General features: G+C 39.3%; 2 protein-coding genes across 5 annotated transcripts in view; one reads left to right on the top strand and one right to left on the bottom strand.

Moving 5' to 3' along the window:
* LOC131134459 (ion channel TACAN-like) overlaps window positions 1–16,053 on the top strand; it is a 36,744-nt gene extending 20,691 nt beyond the window's left edge. The window contains exons 1-12 of one of the 4 annotated variants that reach the window (XM_058079775.1): window positions 8,385–9,178; window positions 10,075–10,193; window positions 10,278–10,394; window positions 10,483–10,542; window positions 12,405–12,500; window positions 12,706–12,795; window positions 12,879–12,944; window positions 13,837–13,898; window positions 13,974–14,066; window positions 14,980–15,044; window positions 15,271–15,339; window positions 15,528–16,051. In XM_058079775.1, the coding sequence (XP_057935758.1) occupies window positions 9,110–9,178; window positions 10,075–10,193; window positions 10,278–10,394; window positions 10,483–10,542; window positions 12,405–12,500; window positions 12,706–12,795; window positions 12,879–12,944; window positions 13,837–13,898; window positions 13,974–14,066; window positions 14,980–15,044; window positions 15,271–15,339; window positions 15,528–15,641 (1,020 nt within the window). In that variant the 5' untranslated portion in view covers window positions 8,385–9,109 and the 3' untranslated portion in view covers window positions 15,642–16,051. Of the gene's footprint in view, window positions 1–8,384; window positions 9,179–10,074; window positions 10,194–10,277; window positions 10,395–10,482; window positions 10,543–12,404; window positions 12,501–12,705; window positions 12,796–12,878; window positions 12,945–13,836; window positions 13,899–13,973; window positions 14,067–14,979; window positions 15,045–15,270; window positions 15,340–15,527 lie in introns of those variants that run through there. The other 3 variants (XM_058079774.1, XM_058079777.1, XM_058079778.1) reach the window with 3 other exon arrangements.
* On the bottom strand, window positions 226–7,959 carry gdpd1 (glycerophosphodiester phosphodiesterase domain containing 1). Its single transcript, XM_058079779.1, has 11 exons — window positions 7,770–7,959; window positions 7,505–7,644; window positions 7,213–7,255; window positions 7,003–7,138; window positions 5,422–5,467; window positions 5,105–5,226; window positions 4,002–4,091; window positions 3,794–3,927; window positions 1,915–1,974; window positions 1,759–1,810; window positions 226–1,015 (listed from the first exon to the last, which is right to left on the bottom strand). The coding sequence occupies exons 2-11, from the start codon at window positions 7,638–7,640 to the stop codon at window positions 881–883; spliced, it is 954 nt and encodes a 317-aa protein (XP_057935762.1). The 5' UTR covers window positions 7,641–7,644; window positions 7,770–7,959; the 3' UTR covers window positions 226–880.
* Window positions 16,054–17,650: the final 1,597 nt, after the last annotated feature.

Genomic DNA, 17,650 nt, shown 5'->3' with positions numbered 1-17,650 from the left:
ACATTCTTGCAAAACACAATGTTTTGGGGGGGAGGTACTCACTCTATATTAAATATTAATCAATATAAAAGTTAAACTCACTGGCTAAACCAAAGAGCGCATGGAGAAAAAAAAAGTGCTGGCACTAATCTGACATTCTTGTTTACAGAATGTTTGATAGTCCTCAAATTATTTTTTTCCCCCACATAAAGAATGTCAATCATTATGACACATTCTTGTGTTATTAAAAAAAAAACTACCACAGATAACAACACTCATTGCAATCAACAGATTATAGACACCCTTTTTTGTGCAAAGTGAAAAAGATGGCATTACAACACCGTCTTTGTAGAAATGCAACGCAACTTCCCAGTGTGTTTACTCACATATTGGCTAATGCCCACACCGGCCATGTCAATTAAAATCAAAAAGCTGCCCACCTTGACTATTTTTTGTCATGGCAGACGTTTTTTTTAAGACCGCTATTGTATCAGTGCATACTTCTTGGAGACATTTTGAGTAAAAAAAATGATGCTAACAAATTCAAGTTACTTTCAAGTAAAATAATTCAACTTTTTTAAAGGTTATTTGGTAACTGTAAATTGTCCATAGGTATGAATGTGAGTGTGAATGGTTGTTTGTCTATATGTGCCCTGTGATTGGCTGGTGACCAGTCCAGGGTGTACCTCGCCTCTCGCTCAAAGTCAGTTGGGATAGGCTCCAGCATACCAGTGCGACACTCGTGAGGATTAAGCGGCATAGAAAATAAATGAATGAATAATAGTGATCAAAATGGATGAATGAATGAAATACTTAATAGCAGTGTATACATTTTATAATGCTGAAGCACGATGGCGATAATGTGTGCTCTAAAGGGCTTGAGGTGTATGTAGTAGGCGTGTTATCGAGGCTTGGCAACGTCAGTCTGATCCAAGAAGTCTTTTAGCCTGGTTGGAAAGTCTGTCATAACTCCTGTGGCTCCCAAAGCAAATGCCCTCTGGAAATCTTCTTCATCGTTCAGCACCCAAATGTACACCTGGAACCCGACATAAGAGGTATAACTACACGCTATGGCAGGGGTCTCAAACTCAATTTACTTGGGGGACACTGGAGCTAGGGTCTGGGTGAGACTGGGCCGCATCAGGTTTTCAAAAAAAAAACAAAAAAACAAAAAAAACGCTTTTATTAAAAACAGAAAAATGGAAAAAACTTTGCTTTGGTTCCAATTTTCTACAAGAAAGGCTCTAATAAAACATTCCACTGTTCTCAAATATCTTACTTTTTATTTTTCTACACAAAATAAGATGAAAAATAAATAAACAAATCAAGAATAAAGAAAATCAATCAGTAATAAATAAATATAATAATAATAATAATAAAACGGCAAATAATAAAAACTTAACAACATATAGTTTGTGGGTAGACAAATAATTTTTTCAGATTAAAATTAACAGTATTAACAGTTATTTAACTTTTAACATGAAGTTATTTCCTTTAAACTTAAAAAGCCAAAATCTTACCACTTCCACACGGATAGGGAGGATAACTATTAACAGTTATTTAACCTTTAACATGAACATTAATCAAACGTAATAATTTTTTCTGGGTACATGATACCATACTGCATCCATATCAAACTTGCGCGGGCCGCACTAACATTAAACTTTTGGCCCGCGTGTTTGAGACCCCTGCGCTATGGTATACACTAAGGTGTTACATGTGCAATGACAAACACACACGACAGTACGCAAAAGGAAAAATGGAGCAATAATATCTTACCTGTATTCCTCTGGCAGTGAGATGCTGAAAGAGAGCTCTCCTCATCAATAAGCTGTTTGGAGGAAACAAAAAAAAACATTTGCGGGAATAGCAAATATAGCACTTAAAAAATCCACTATAAGCCGCAAAGGCTACGAAAAGTGATGAGCAAGTCACCTGTCTGCGAGCCAGGTAATGAAACGCTGGCTTTTAGTTATTCTGTTTGGATCATATAGCCTGGAACAAGAGAAAAGATGATACATAAATACATTTATTTAATTTATTATACAATTTACACTGTAAGTCAAATAACCTTGAGGCTAAACGGCATTATGGGATTATTGAATGGAACATTTATACTCTCAGTTATGCTATGATGTGACCATTCATAAATATGTGGCATGACGATGCACATACACCGGGGTCACAAGGTGTGGAATTTTGTTTTTATGATATGTATTGTAATAGTTTTATTTCATTTTAAACATGCATCAGATTACAATTGAGTGCATCCCATAATCAGTTCACAGTTCCACATGTCCAAAAGGAGTAGGAAGAAGCAAAGATTATTAAATCCTACCCCTCCATCTGGTACTTTTACAATCAGTAACTGTTACATTTGTTCACTTCCTGCTTTCTATAATACAGTTTAAGTTTTTTTTGTTTTTTTTAAATAATGTACCTTGTACCGAAGTATGAGGTGATATGAGCATCCAATGACATAATGGGTACCATAGTAAGTGTCAATATAGTGATATATATATAGCACATTTATTTACAATGTACTTTTACAATCAGTAACTGTTACATTTGTTCACTTCCTGCTTTCCTAATATATTTTTTTGGTTTTTTTTGGTATCGATTTATAGAGGACAAAATATGCATGCGACTTAAAGAATTATATTATATTCTGTTACGTAATGTTTGACTAGTGAGACAAGGGAGTAGAGTCCAGTCTTTTCATAGTTTGGCTGGTCCCGTGACACCGTGAGGGGGCGCTTAGAGATAAAGGATTCAGCGATGTGGAATGAGATCGTGAGCTCGGTGAACTCGCTTACTGGTAACTTGCTTGACGGACTACGATTGTGTTGTTGAATAACAGCGGTATGGGAAGTTTGGGCTAACCCAAACAGATACGAGAAAATACACGACTTATAACTTCATGGACATGTCAGTATACTTTATATTTTATATTACTTTATATTTTAAGATTCTCTTACTGGTTTTTAAATGTCTTAACGGCCTTGCACTTTGTTATCTATCTGATCTGCTTTTACCATATCAACCCCCCGCGGACCCTGCGGCCCTCCGGCACTGGCCTTTTAACAATACCAAAACACAGAACAAAAACCCACGGTGAGGCAGCATTTAGCCACTATGGCCCCCACCTGTGGAACAGCCTGGCGGAGACCCTCAGGACTGTGGAGACTGTTGATATTTTTAAAAAAAGATTCGGCTTTTAACTAATATTTTTAAACTTTTCTGACATTTTTATCTTTTTAGTCCTATTTTATGCTCTTAGTCTTTTTAGCTTTTAACTTCAGTATTTCCTCGGGGGGGGTCCTGCACACTGGGGGCTGTGTCGGGTGTGGTGAGGGGGTGCCATCGTTGGGTCCCTTCGACCTGGCCGGCTGGGGTTTCCTCCCTTTGATGTGGGGGTCCGCCCGTCTGTCAGAGTCGGGGGGCCCGGGTGCAGGTCCCCCGATGGCACGGCCATTGTGTGTGATTGTGTGTGTGTGTGTCTAGTATGGAGGGTGGGAGGGAGGGGCTTTCTTAGTAATTGTTTTTCCTTTTAATTGTGGTAATTGTTTTTAATTCTGTAAAGCACTTTGTATTGCATGTCTTTGCGGGAAAAGTGCTCTACAAATAAAGTTGATTTGATTTGATATCCACACCGTGTAGAATAGCTTCCCCTTTGACCCGATTACAATCCAACAAGTATTTGTTGACTATTGCTATCTGCTTCTGATGCATGTTTCTGGCGGTTATGACCAATGTCCAACCAGACCGTGTGTGTGTGTGTTACGCAACACCACGCTCCACTCAAAACACTTACTTGGTAATAATACTGGGCATCGGGATCTCCAGGAACTGCTCCTTTAATGGAACAAAGGGGAGAAGTCCGGTGTAGAAGAGGCCCAACAACTGCAACACTCTGGGAAAGCTGAACAACACCGGAATGCGAGGGTTCTGCAAAACATGCACACGAGATGGTCTTACAGTTCCTTATTGGACTGAATGGGATGTACGTATAATACCGATACCTCTTGGTAACACTTCCTGACGATCTGGTTGCTAGCGTTGCCCCAGACTGTAAGATGCTCCCTGTCGTATTTGATGACCATCTCGGACACCTGCCACACAAATACTATCAACAACAGACCTATGGACAATTTTTTGGAATGTTTGGACATGTTTTTGGAACCGGAGTACCCGGTGAAAACTCCACACAGAGATAGCCGAGGGTGGAATTGAACCCTGGTCTCCCAGCTGTGAGGTCTGCACGCTAACCACTCGACCGCTGTGCCGCCCTATGCTTGATGTAACAATAGTTATGTTTAATTGTTGTCAGCTAATGATAGCAATTTGGCAAAGTTTAGCTACAAACGTTAGCTATTATTGAATATATAGTCTAGCACAGGGGTCGGCAACCGTCGTGCCTTTATAACGAGATGCACTTGTGGCTGCTGTGGGGCGGGGCAGACCTCTCGGCAGCAACCGCATAATTCATGCTTTCACTTTTAAGCCCCCAGATACCAGGAAGTCTACCAATGGGGTCAGGAAAAGTTCTTACATATGTTGCCGGTCACTTTTGAGAAAACGGGTTTGAGTCGAGATTTGAACCCATAACCTTGTGACTTTGGAACTGGTTGATGGAGCAGTGCTTATAAAGCCTTGAGACATCACCTCGTACTTCGGTACATTATTTAAAAAACAAAAAAAATGTAAACTGTATTATGGAAAGCAGGAAGTGAACAAATGTAACAGTTATTGATTGTAAAAGTACCAGATGGAGGGGTAGGATTTAATAAGCTTTGCTTCTTCCTACTCCTTTTGGACATGTGGAACTGTGAACTGATTATGGGATGCACTCAATTGTAATCTGATGCATGTTCAAATGAAGTACAACCATTACCATTACTATGGTACCCATTATGTCATTGTATGGTCATATCACCTCGTACTTCGGTACGTGACAAAAATTAAAATTAAAAAACAGAAATTATGTTAGGATAAAAATTTAAATTCTTTTTTTTTATTTAACCCATAACCTTAAATTAAAATTAAAATTAAAATCTCGGACACCTGCCACACAAATACTATCAACAACAGACCAGTTCAGGACAAATATCTGCTTCACACACACCTTCTTGATGAGTGTGTCATCGTTGACCTTGATGTCAATGTTGACAGGCGTTTCAGGAAAGGCTTCGAAAACGTCCTTCAGCAGAGGGATGCGTTTATCCTCTCCCCCCTCACAGAAACATTCTGCACACACAAGGACGGGTTGATAAGAGGGTCAGGTTGACGCAGTAAGCGGCCCAAGGCCGTTCCTTACGATATAAAAAGCATTGTAATTATCTAACAGACCCTGCAGGAGTGCTTATCATTTTTCTATATCATCGAGTCAGAGTCATTTCATCATTCATATTCGCATGACGGCACCGGCTTGACGGTACTCACCCCTTTCAAAGGTTACACCCAGTTTGCAGAGGTAGGGAGGCAACTCCTGCACAAAGTAAACAGAAGTTAATAACACGTGGACATATGATGTCAAATATGGAGGTGCTGGTTACCATATTTGGTAACTTAATATAGCCGCCGTTACCCACAAGGTTATGGGTTCAAATCTCGACTCAAACCCGTTTTCTCAAAAGTGACCGGCAACATATGTATGTAAAAACTTTTCCTGACCCCGTTGGTAGACTTCCTGGTATCTGGGGACTTAAAAGTGAAAGCATGAATTATGCGGTTGCTGCCGAGAGGTCTGCCCCGCCTCACAGCAATCACAAGTGTGTCTCGTTATAAAGGCACGACGGTTGCCGACCACTGTGCTAGACTATATATTTAATGATAGCTAACGTTTGTAGCTAAACTTTGCCAAATTGCTATCATTAGCTGATAACAATTAAACATAACGTAAACTATGCTCGATGTTCATTCATTCGTTCATTTTCTACTGCTTTTCCTCGCGGGGGTGCTGGAGCCTATCCCAGCTGTCTTCGGGCGAGAGGCGGTGTACACCCTGGACTGGTGGCCAGCCAATCACAGGGCACATATAGACAAACAACCATTCACACTCACATTCATACCTATGGACAATTTGGAGTCGCTAATTAACCTAGCATGTTTTTGGAGTGTGGGAGGAAACCGGAGTACCTGGAGAAAACCCACACACCAGAACATGCAAACTCCACACAGAGATAGCTGAGGGTGGAATTGAACCCTGGTCTCCTAGCTGTGAGGTCTGCGCGCTAACCACTCGAACACCGTGCCTCCCTATGCTTGATGTAACAATAGTTATGTTTAATTGTTGTCAGCTAATGATAGCAATTTGGCAAAGTTTAGCTACAAACGTTAGCTATTATTGAATATATAGTCTAGCACAGGGGTCGGCAACCGTCGTGCCTTTATAACGAGACGCACTTGTGGCTGCTGTGGGGCGGGGCAGACCTCTCTGCAGCGACCGCATAATTCATGCTTTCACTTTTAAGCCTCCAGATACCAGGAAGTCTACCAATGGGGTCAGGAAAAGTTCTTTTGAGAAAACGGGTTTGAGTCGAGATTTGAACCCATAACCTTGCGACTTTGGAACTGGTTGATGGAGCAGTGCTTATAAAGCCTTGAGACATCACCTCGTACTTCAGTACATTATTTAAAAAAAAAATAAATAAAATAAAAAAAAAAAACGTAAACTGTATTATGGAAAGCAGGAAGTGAACAAATGTAACAGTTACTGATTGTAAAAGTACCAGATGGAGGGGTAGGATTTAAAATTAAAATAAAAAAAAACATAAATTATGTTAGGATAAAAATTTAAATAAAAAAAAAACTAAGTTAAATTATATTAGGAAAGCAGGAAGTGAACAAATGTAACAGTTACTGATTGTAAAAGTACCAGATGGAGGGGTAGGATTTAATAAGCTTTGCTTCTTCCTACTCCTTTTGGACATGCGGAACTGTGAACTGATTATGGGATGCATTCAATTGTAATCTGATGCATGTTTAAATGAAAAAAAAAACATTACCATTACCACTACTTACCGCATACGGCATGTCACAGATGTACGCATCCATGCCTGTTGCTCTCTGCAGATGCTCGTCGTGCGATACCACAACCTGCCCATCCTTTGTCAGGTGGCAGTCGAGTTCCAACATGTCTGTGCCGAGATTCACCGCGCTGCACGCACCAACGCATATCATTCGACTGTAAATTTTTAGTTCACTGCCAGTGGGATTCGTGCATCAACTTACTGTTTAAAAGCCGCCATTGTGTTTTCCAGGTTCTCTCCTGCTCCTGCGGCGTAAGTAAGGTTGGTATGAAAAGTCACTTTCCACAACATTAGGCACATCAAATCACATTAATATAGATTTGAGATAAGACAACAGAATATGAGAGGTATTGAATGCAGTATATATATATATAATATTTGAAACCTTGCATTGGATCTCACCAGACTGTCAAAGTGCACTTAATACTACGGTGTTAAGTGCACTTAACACCATGCCCGTAGTACAAATGAGACATACTAAACTGATCTCTTACCTCCACGATGGGAAATGTGCCTTCCGTGGAATATCTCTCTCTTCTTCCGATGGAGAAGAGTAGGACATTTTAGCAACAGAGCTGAGGTGAGGAGGTAGCCTGTCACCGTGGACACGACGTACACAGCGCCATACATCTTCCTATAAAAAAACACACAAAAACGAGTTTGAAATATACATTTCCGGTTTATAACGATTAAGAGTCCATTACATTTGCTGACTAACGAAAGCTACTTCACGTCCACACTGACAATTCCGACGCTTACCTTGGTCATGAACGTGTCCGAATATCCACTTTTTTTCGCAGTACATTGAGGTTTTACTCCCAAACGGCTACAGTTGGTGTATAACCGGGCAGTTATACCGTTTGTTGTCACTGTTTGTGCGGTTTCATTCTCGCAGTTGTGTGCCTAACCTTCTACCGCTCAGCTGTTTGGTTCACTCTTCTTCTTCGTCGTCTTCTTATCAGTAAATACGCACAGAACGTGCCTTATAATCTACTATAAGAGCGCACTACTGCCCTCTATCAGACTGGGCATGCAACCGTATTTCTTTTTTTTAAATATATATTTTATTACAATATTCAATTAAAAAACAGTATAAGTAGAATTACAGGAACAGGAATATTTATATTTATATTTATATTTATATTTATATTTATATTTATATTTATATTTATATTTATATTTATATTTATATTTATATTTATATTTATATTTATATTTATATTTATATTTATATTTATATTTATATTTATATTTATATTTATATTTATATTTATATTTATATAATAAATATATAATATAATTTATGCATATATTTAGTGAATAGTGAATATTTGGCTTGCATAACATGACTCTGGATTTGTGAATATGGTTTTTTCCTCATAAACAAAGACATTTCACAGCATTCTGCAGATCTTTATGAAAGTTACATTGTAGAAACAAGACCATTTCCATTTCCGTATTTCTTCTGATAGCTACTTGTACGGAATGAAAACGCTGGATCTCCTTTTGGTAACATTTACTTTCATATTTTATTTTAACCCAAACAAACTGAATAAGTTTGTTTTCCCTGAAAATTAAAATTAACACACTGTTCTTCAATTGCATCCAAAAGAAAGGAAATGTGAGCTATTTGTGTTTTATTTACATGGCTGGCAACATTTCAATTGTACTAGCTCTCCACTCAAATAGTACAATCACTGTTTTTTTATGCTACTTTGTGGAGTAAGACTACTAAGTGTTTAAGCAAATATTTAACCCATAATGATATACTCCAAATATGCTGGCAAGGTACTATTAGGTCACAATTTTTTATACAATTTTTGTCAGCCTTACCTTCCACTCAAAGCCTTTCATTTGATAACAGAGCACTGTGATAAACGGAGAACTTCGAACAATGTCCAAGTCAGAATTTTTTTCTCCAAGTCAAAGTTCAAGCTCTCTGCAATAAACATCCATTATTATGACACATACACACACGCACACACCCTAAGGAGTAATACTTCAGCTCACATTTGCTAGTCATTTCATTCATTCATTCATTTTCTACCGCTTTCATTCAAAAAATCAGATTATTTACAAACACAAAAAGGAATCGCAAAATGCCTCAAGGTTTAACAGATGTTATGCAGCAGTGGGGATGCCTGGAAGAAGAAAATCAGCACGCTCAGGTAAGAAACCGCTCAGTACAGTGGATGCAAACTGAAGATTGCTGAAGAAGTTACTTCATATACTTATACTTCATATATTATATACTTCATATATTAAGCTTAATGTTTTGCTTTTATAGACAATTTCCAAAAGAAAATTTAGTATAGTTGGACAGCACATGGGCGGCACGGTGGTCGAGTGGTTAGCGCGCAGACTTCACAGCTAGGAGACCAGGGTTCAATTCCACCCTCGGCCATCCCTGTGTGGAGTTTGTGTGTACTCCGGTTTCCTCCCACATTCCAAAAACATGCTAGGTTAATTGGCTACTCCAAATTGTCCATAGGTATGAATGTGAGTGTGAATGGTTGTTTGTCTATATGTGCCCTGTGATTGGCTGGCCACCAGTCCAGGGTGTACCCCGCCTCTCGCCCGAAGACAGCTGGGACAGGCTCCAGCTCCCCCGTGACCCTTTGTGAGGATAAGCGGTAGAAAACGAATGAATCGTTGACCTGGGAGCTGCATGGCGGATGAGTGGTTAGCACAGCTAGCCTCACAACTATGAGACCAGGGTTCAATTCCACCCTCAGCCATCTCTGTGTGGAGTTTTGCGTGGGTTTTCTCCGGGTACTCCGGTTTCCTCCCACATTCCAAAAACATGCTAGGTTAATTAGCGACTCCAAATTGTCCATAGGTATGAATATGAGTGTGAATGGTTGTTTGTCTATATGTGCCCTGTGATTGGCTGGCCACCAGTCCAGGTTGTACCCCGCCTCTCGCCCAAAGACAGCTGGGATTGGCTCCAGCACCCCCTGTGACCCTTGTGAGGAAAAAGTGGCAGAAAATAAATGAATGAATGAATGAATAGACTGCACATTTTTCTTGTATTTAAGACCTAATTCTCCTTGCTATCATCCAGGAGACACACCGATTGTACCTACAGAAATTGGATGAAATTTCCAAACTGCAAAACAGCTGCTCTCGCGCCATTTCTCATCATCGAGAAAGACTCAAGGAGATATCCTCACTTGTGAAAAAGTAATTGTCAACACAAACGTAGACACTGAAAGAAAGACGTGTGTCTCATATATCCTGGTCATGTGTTCTTACGTCATCACCTAGATGCAGCAAAGGACTGTCAGAAGAAGACGCAAAGAGCCTAGATCAAATCAAAGAGAAAATAAAAATCCGACCCAATACATTGTCTGAAATGGAAGCCTTCCTCCCCAAGAAAAATGGGTGACAACTGAAGTGACAATAACCTGCACATCTTAGTCTTAGTTAAATTGACATACGTGAGTAAAAATAAGGACATTTTGTGTTTCAGGTTGTACCTCAGTTTGGTTCTCGGAAATGTAAACATCACTCTTCTCAGCAAACAATCAAAGTACCGTATTTTCCGCACTATAAGGCGCACCTAAAATCTAATTTTTTTTTAAAAAGCTGACTATGCGCCTTATAATCCGGTGCGCCTTATATATGGATCAATATTGAGCCGCGACAGGTCTCGCAACTTACGGTAAGCAGCCACCGACTCCATTTTTCCCGTAGAAGAAGAAGTGCGCTGTGCATACTGGGAAATATTAAATATATTAATAAATAAATAAATATTAAATAACGATTCACTTTCATTTGTGCGTTTGTATAAAGACCCTGAAATGGCTCCTATTAAGAGACACGCTTACAACGCAGAGTTTAAACTCAAGGCGATCAGTCACGCAGTAGAACACGGAAATAGAGCAGCAGCAAGAGAGTTTAACATGAATGAATCGATGGTGCGGAAGTGGAGGAAGCATGAGGATGAGCTGCGTCGAGTAAAGAAGACTAAACAAAGTTTCCGTGTCACTATATTGCGATTGCGCTAACGTTTAATTTACCATAACAGTATCAGACGTTTTTTTTGCGTGTTGACTAAATGGAGGAAAAGTAAAATGTTATGCCTTGCTGTTGTTCAAAGATGTTAAAGATGTGTCACGAAAATGCTTTACCTCAGAGAAAATAATAAAACAGCTGTTTATTCATTTTGGGAGTGATTGGAGTCGTGGAAAGCTTGTTTGTTATCTATTAATAAATTTTGACTGACCTATCTGACTGTTTTGTTGACATTCCCTTTAGCGCGACACCATCTAATGGTTGCATAAGGTAACTACAGCCTCTACTGTAGCGCCTTATAATGCGGTGCGCCTTATGTATGGAAAAAGTTTTAAAATATATCATTCATTGAAGGTGCGCCTTATAACACGGTGCGCCGTATAGTGCGGAAAATACGGTAAGTGCAGGTTTCCTTTGTTTACCTTCTATAGGTTAGTTTAAGTCAGGGGTCTCAAACATGCGGCCCACGGGCCAAATGTGGCCCGCAGGACACTAGTTTGAGGCCCCCCGCCTTGATATGAAAGTTTAATGTTAGTGCGGCCCGCGCAAGTTTGATATGGATGCTGTATGGTATCATGTACCCAGAAAAAATTATTACGTTTGATTAATGTTCATATTAAAGGTTAAATAACTGTTAATAGTTATCCTCCCTATCCGTGTGGAAGTGGTAAGTTTTTGGCTATTTAAGTTTAAAGGAAATAACTCGAAGGCTACCGTTTAGGTCGCTAGCGCTCTAGTTTGCGAGTTAGCATGTGTCTCAAGACGCTGAAGTTGCGCAATATGTTGTAAATAAAAAGAGTATAAATGCGAGTATAGTCGTGTTTTGTCATGTCTACAGGGCTCTAATAATGCTTTGTTCATTTTAATCTGAAAAAAAATAATTTGTCTACCCACCAACTATATATAAAATTATATAATAAAAATATAAAAATTAAGATATTTGAGAACAGTGGAATGTTTTATCAGAGCTTTTCTTGTAAAAAATCGAAACCAAAGCAAAGTTTATTAATTTGTCTGTTTTTAATAAATGCGTTGTTTTTTTGAAAACCTGATGCGGCCCAGTCTCGCCCAGATCCTAGCTCCAGTTGCCCCCAAGTAAATTGAGTTTGAGACCCCTGGTTTAAGTCATGTGATGTATTCATAAAGCTCCCAAAAATGTAGTCACAATGGAAGATTTTGAATGATTGTCTTTGTGTATAACTCTGAGTAAAACTGTTGATTTTGTTAATACTTGGGTTGTTTATATTGTTTATTTTTCTATATTGTGTATTTTGTACTGCTTAACTGATTGTGTACTCTTGCTGTTGTGCAATGCAAATTTCCCCACTGAGGGACGAATAAAGGCATATCTTAATCTTAATCCTTTTTTTTTGCCAGATTTGCTTACAAAGATGAATATGAGAAGTTCAAGCTGTACCTCACTGTTGTCCTGCTGCTATTCTCTTTTGTATGCTATTTCTTTGTGAGCTACAGGTAAGCATCCAGCAGCTGTGCCTTCCTTTCCCAATTCATGTAGTGCACACACACACATGTACAGTAAGTAATAAATAATAATAATAATACATTTTATTTCTATAGCACTTTTCAAAATACTCAAAGACGCTTTACAGAAAAAATGGGGTTGAATAAAGAGGTGGATATGTGTCGTATAACATGGAGGGTTTTGTCCATGATTCAGATTTCTTGATGCGATCCTTAATTTCCTGCTGGTGTGGTATTACTGTACATTGACAATCAGGGAAAGCATCCTCATCTCCAATGGCTCCAGGTCAGCCCAAAGTTATTGTACACATACACATTGTATGTTTGAAATGTGATTGGCAGCTAATTTATGTTTTATTTACGTTACAGAATTAAAGGCTGGTGGGTTTTCCATCACTACATCTCAGCTTTTTTGTCTGGTGTAATGCTGACATGGTGGGTAAATATTGATAGATTAACCTTGAAACACAGCATGGTTATCGCACAGATGTGGCCACAATAAAAGGCCAAATTCTACTATAACTATACAGTTTTATCACACAAGCCACAGGCCACAGCGTCCCCCACCCCCCACCTCACATGAAAACTGAACATTTGGAGTGGCCTTTTATTGTGGCCAGTCGAGATATTCAGCAATCTTTCACAGCCATTGCAGAGGAGCGAACCAAATTCCACAGGCCACAGCCTCCCTCACCTCACATGAAAAATGAACATATGGAGTGGCCTTATATTGTGGCCAGTCGAGATATTCAGCAAACTTTCCCAGCCATTGCAGAGGGGCAAACCAAATTCCACAGGCCACAGCCTCCCCCACCCCTCACCTCACATGAAAACTGAACATTTGGAGTGGCCTTTTATTGTGGCCAGTCGAGATATCCAGCAAACGTTCAGAGCCATTGCAGAGGAGCGAACCAAATTCCACAGGCCACAGCCTCCCCCTCCCCTCACCTCACATGAAAATGGAACATGTGGAGTGGCCTTTTATTGTGTCCAGTCAAGATATCCAGCAAACTTTCACAGCCATTGCAGAGGAGCGAACCAAATTCCACAGGCCACAGCCTCCCCCACCCCTCACCTCACATGAAAACTGAACATTTGGAGTGGCCTTTTATTGTGGCCAGTCGAGATATCCAGCAAACTTTCACAGCCATTGCAGAGGAGCGAACCAAATTCCACCGCCCACAGCCTCCCCCACCCCTCACCTCACATGAAAACTGAACATGTGGAGTGGCCTTTTATTGTGGCCAGTCGAAAGCACACCTGTGGTGCTATAACCGATTTTCGTTTATATTTTTCCAAGTTCAAATGTTTTCCTTCTGCTCTCAAGGCCAGATGGCAACCTGTACAAGGTATTCAGGAACCAGTTCTTGGCTTACTCCCTTTATCAAAGTAAGCTCAAGTCTTGATAAAAGTTTGTCATATCAGGTTGTGCCGTCACCTAAGTGCATCTTTGTGAATGTGTAGGTTTTGTTCAGTGTCTGCAGTGTTATTATCAGAGTGGATGTCTATACAGACTCCGAGCACTCGGAGAAAGACACAACATGGATCTGACTGTGGGTAAGGTTTACAAACACAGCATGAGCGTTTTTTTTGTTTTTTTTATACAATTAATGTAATATATTTGTGTACTTGTGTATAGTACGGGGCGGTCGAGCGGTTAGCACGCAGACCTCACAGCTATGAGACCAGGGTTCAATTCCACCCTCGGCTATCTCTGTGTGGAGTTTGCATGTTCTCCCAGGTTTTCTCCGGGTACTCCGGTTTCCTCCCACATTCCAAAAACATGCTAGGTTAATTAGCGACTCCAAATTGTCCATAGGTATGAATGTGAGTGTGAATGGTTGTTTGTCTATATGTGCCCTGTGATTGGCTGGCGACCAGTCTAGGGTGTACCTCTCGCCCGAAGACAGCTGGGATAGGCTCCAGCACCCCCGCGTCCATTGTGAGGATAAGCGGTAGAAAACAAATGAATGAATGGTTGACCCGAGTTCAATTCCACCCTGAATGTATAGTACAGTATGTTTAGAATGTAGTGCAGTGGTTCTCCAACTTTTTTTCAGCCAAGTGATTAGCCCCCTAACCAGTGATCTTATTTCAAAACATTTGGAAATAAAAATAATAAATAATAATAATAAAAAAAAGAAATAGTTGCCCTCTTTTGGGATTGATAATGTTGTGGTCTTAAATTGAAATACAAATGAATTCCTTCCATCCATTTTTTTATACTGCTTAATCTCATTAGGGTCACGGCTGTATGCTGGAGCCTATCCCAGCTGACTTCAGGCAAGAGGTGGGGTACATTTACATACAATTTGGAGTCGCTAATTAGCATAACATGCATGTTTTTGGAATGTGGGACACCTCACCACCGTTCAATCGTACTAGTGCTACCAGTACCTCCAATTTGAGAACCACTGGTGTAGTGTGTACTACAGTAGTACACCACTAATAATTTGATTTCTATTCTTAGAGGGATTTCAGTCATGGATGTGGAAAGGGCTGACATTTCTCTTGCCGTTCCTGTTTTTCGGTCACGTGAGTAAACTGTTGACACGCGTCCTAATGAGACTGCATGACATATTATGCTTTGTCATGGTTTAGACTACAGTGACGCAGACGATTACCCACATATGAGTCACGTCAGTCAGCGTTCTGCATATTTACCATACCATGTGATCAGATAAGATGTTTCTCTTCGTTGGCTCTGCCTTCGCTTCTAAAAACAAAACAGAACCTCAAGAGCTTGTGTTTTGTCTTGTAGTTCTGGCAGCTCTTCAATAGCCTGTCTCTCTTCAGAATGGCTCAACTCCCAGACTGCAAAGAATGGCAGGTCAGCCAGCGCTCACAAAGTCCACTTTTCACCCCGTCGCTGTGCTTTCATTCAACGGGAACGATTTAGCTCTCATATATTCATGGTTTAATTAGATAACCATTGGATTATTATGTGTTTATTTTTCAGGATAAAAAAAATCTTCTGTTTTCATAGCAGTGCCCACTTTTTTGTTTTTTTTTTACCAGGTGTTGATGTGCAGCTTCTGCTTCTGCGTTCTATTCATGGGTAACTTCTTCACAACACTTGCCGTGGTCCATCAGAAGCTCAAGAAAAAGAATCAAAAACCAAAGAGTCTTTGACTTAGTTTTACACCGTATCTCCTTCTGGCCTGGAATTGAACCGATGCCCTCGGCCATGAATGCATCATGCTGTAACGGTCATGTGTGTGTGCCGAGGATGCGTATAACTGAAAAATGTACATAAATTGCTATATGTTTAGACTCGTTTGTCTCATTTTCGCTCTAGTGTTTTAAGACTATTTGCTGTTTTAAACAAAAGTACATGTCATTTTTAAAATGTTTAACTGAGCTGCAATGCAATGATTTTAATTTTAAAATTCCAAGGAATAAAATAAAATAAAATTGAATGATAGTGGAGTCATTATTTTTCTAGTAAAAAGTTCCTTTTTGTACTCTTTCACCTCGAGAGATAATGTACAGCAGGGGTCTCAAACACGCGGCCAGCGGGCCAAATGTGGCCCGCAGGACACCAGTTTGAGGCCCCCGCCTTGATATGAAAGTTTAATGTTAGTGCGGCCCGCGCAAGTTTGATATGGATGCCGTATGGTATCATGTACCCAGAAAAAATTATTACGTTTGATTAATGTTCATGTTAAAGGTTAAATAACTGTTAATAGTTATCCTCCCTATCCGTGTGGAAGTGGTAAGTTTTTGGCTATATTAGTTGAAAGGAAATAACTTGAAGGCTATCGTTTAGGTCGCTAGCTCTCTAGTTTGCGAGTTAGCATGTGTGACAAGACCCTGCAGTTGCGCAATATGTTGTAAATAAAAAAAATCTAAATGTGACTATAGTCGTGTTTTGTCATCTCTCTAATAATGCTTTGTTAATTTTAATCTGAAAAAAATAATTTGTCTACCCACCAACTATATGTGGTTTCTTAAGTTTTTATCATTTGCCGTTTTATTATTTTTTTTATATTTATTTATTTATTACTGATTGATTTTCTTTATTCTTTATTTGTTTATTTTTTTTTCATCTTATTTTGTTCAGAAAAATAAAAATTTAAATATTTGAGAACAGTGGAATGTTTTATCAAAGCTTTTATTGTAGAAAATCGGAACCAAAGCACTGAAAAATTTGTATATTTTTTTGTTTTTAATAAATGCTCCAGTGGCCCCGAGGTAAATTGAATTTGAGACCCCTGATGTACAGTATATATACAATACATTTTTTTAAGAGCTTTAAAAATGTTTTTTTAATTTTAAAGGACTGATTCTGTTTCTGAGCTGCGTTTGGAATACAGTATTAAGATGTAATATTTAAGGAGGACAACTTTAATGAGCCTATGTGTCATTTCGTCATTGATACACAATGTGTTCTGCTGACTAGATTACATAACAGTGACTCTTGCTCTACAGTGCCTCAGCAGTAATCTATCATGGAGGGTTACAATAGTGTAAAGATATTGGGTAATGTTTTTCTTGGGAGGCTTACTTCGAAATTCTTTTCGGCTTTTACATATATAAAAAATAGATTTGCACTGTCGCATTCATCAAAATTTAATATCAAAGTACATTATAATTGCTTGAAAAGTCGAGGAAAAATACCGCTTTGTATAGTTTACGTTAAATACCCAAAGCGAGCACCCCCGCGTCCAGCACTGAGATGGTATGATCCTACATGGCGTAAAGTTTCCTTCCGCATTGAGTGCACTGTGAACGTGAATTTGATCGGCGAAAAGGTAAGCATGACATTTCTCTCAGATTAATTCAATTCTCTTTATCTTGACTGAATGGCAGTTGATTGGAAGTAGACTTTGGTAACCCACGGCCATTTAAACCCTAAAACATACAGGATGTTTGTTTTACTTGAGGCTAAAATGGCTAAAAGTGTAGACCTAGTTACGCAATGTGAGGCTAAAGTCAAGGTTTGCTTGCCGTTGTATAAGATATATATATGACTTAAAGTGTATATTCTATGGTGGATAATAGTAGTGTACCGCTGGTTATGCCGTTTTGGCCGTTTTGTTACAAACAAATCAAAACCACTCGCCATGTGTTTTGAAATTGTGTTTAGCTGCACTTCAGTCAAGTAAACTGAGGTGTTTTGAAAGGAACATTTCATATAA

The sequence above is a fragment of the Doryrhamphus excisus genome, chromosome 8 (assembly GCF_030265055.1).
Source record: "Doryrhamphus excisus isolate RoL2022-K1 chromosome 8, RoL_Dexc_1.0, whole genome shotgun sequence".
Taxonomy (NCBI): Eukaryota; Metazoa; Chordata; class Actinopteri; order Syngnathiformes; family Syngnathidae; genus Doryrhamphus; species Doryrhamphus excisus.
This window is presented reverse-complemented; position numbering and strand designations above follow the sequence as displayed.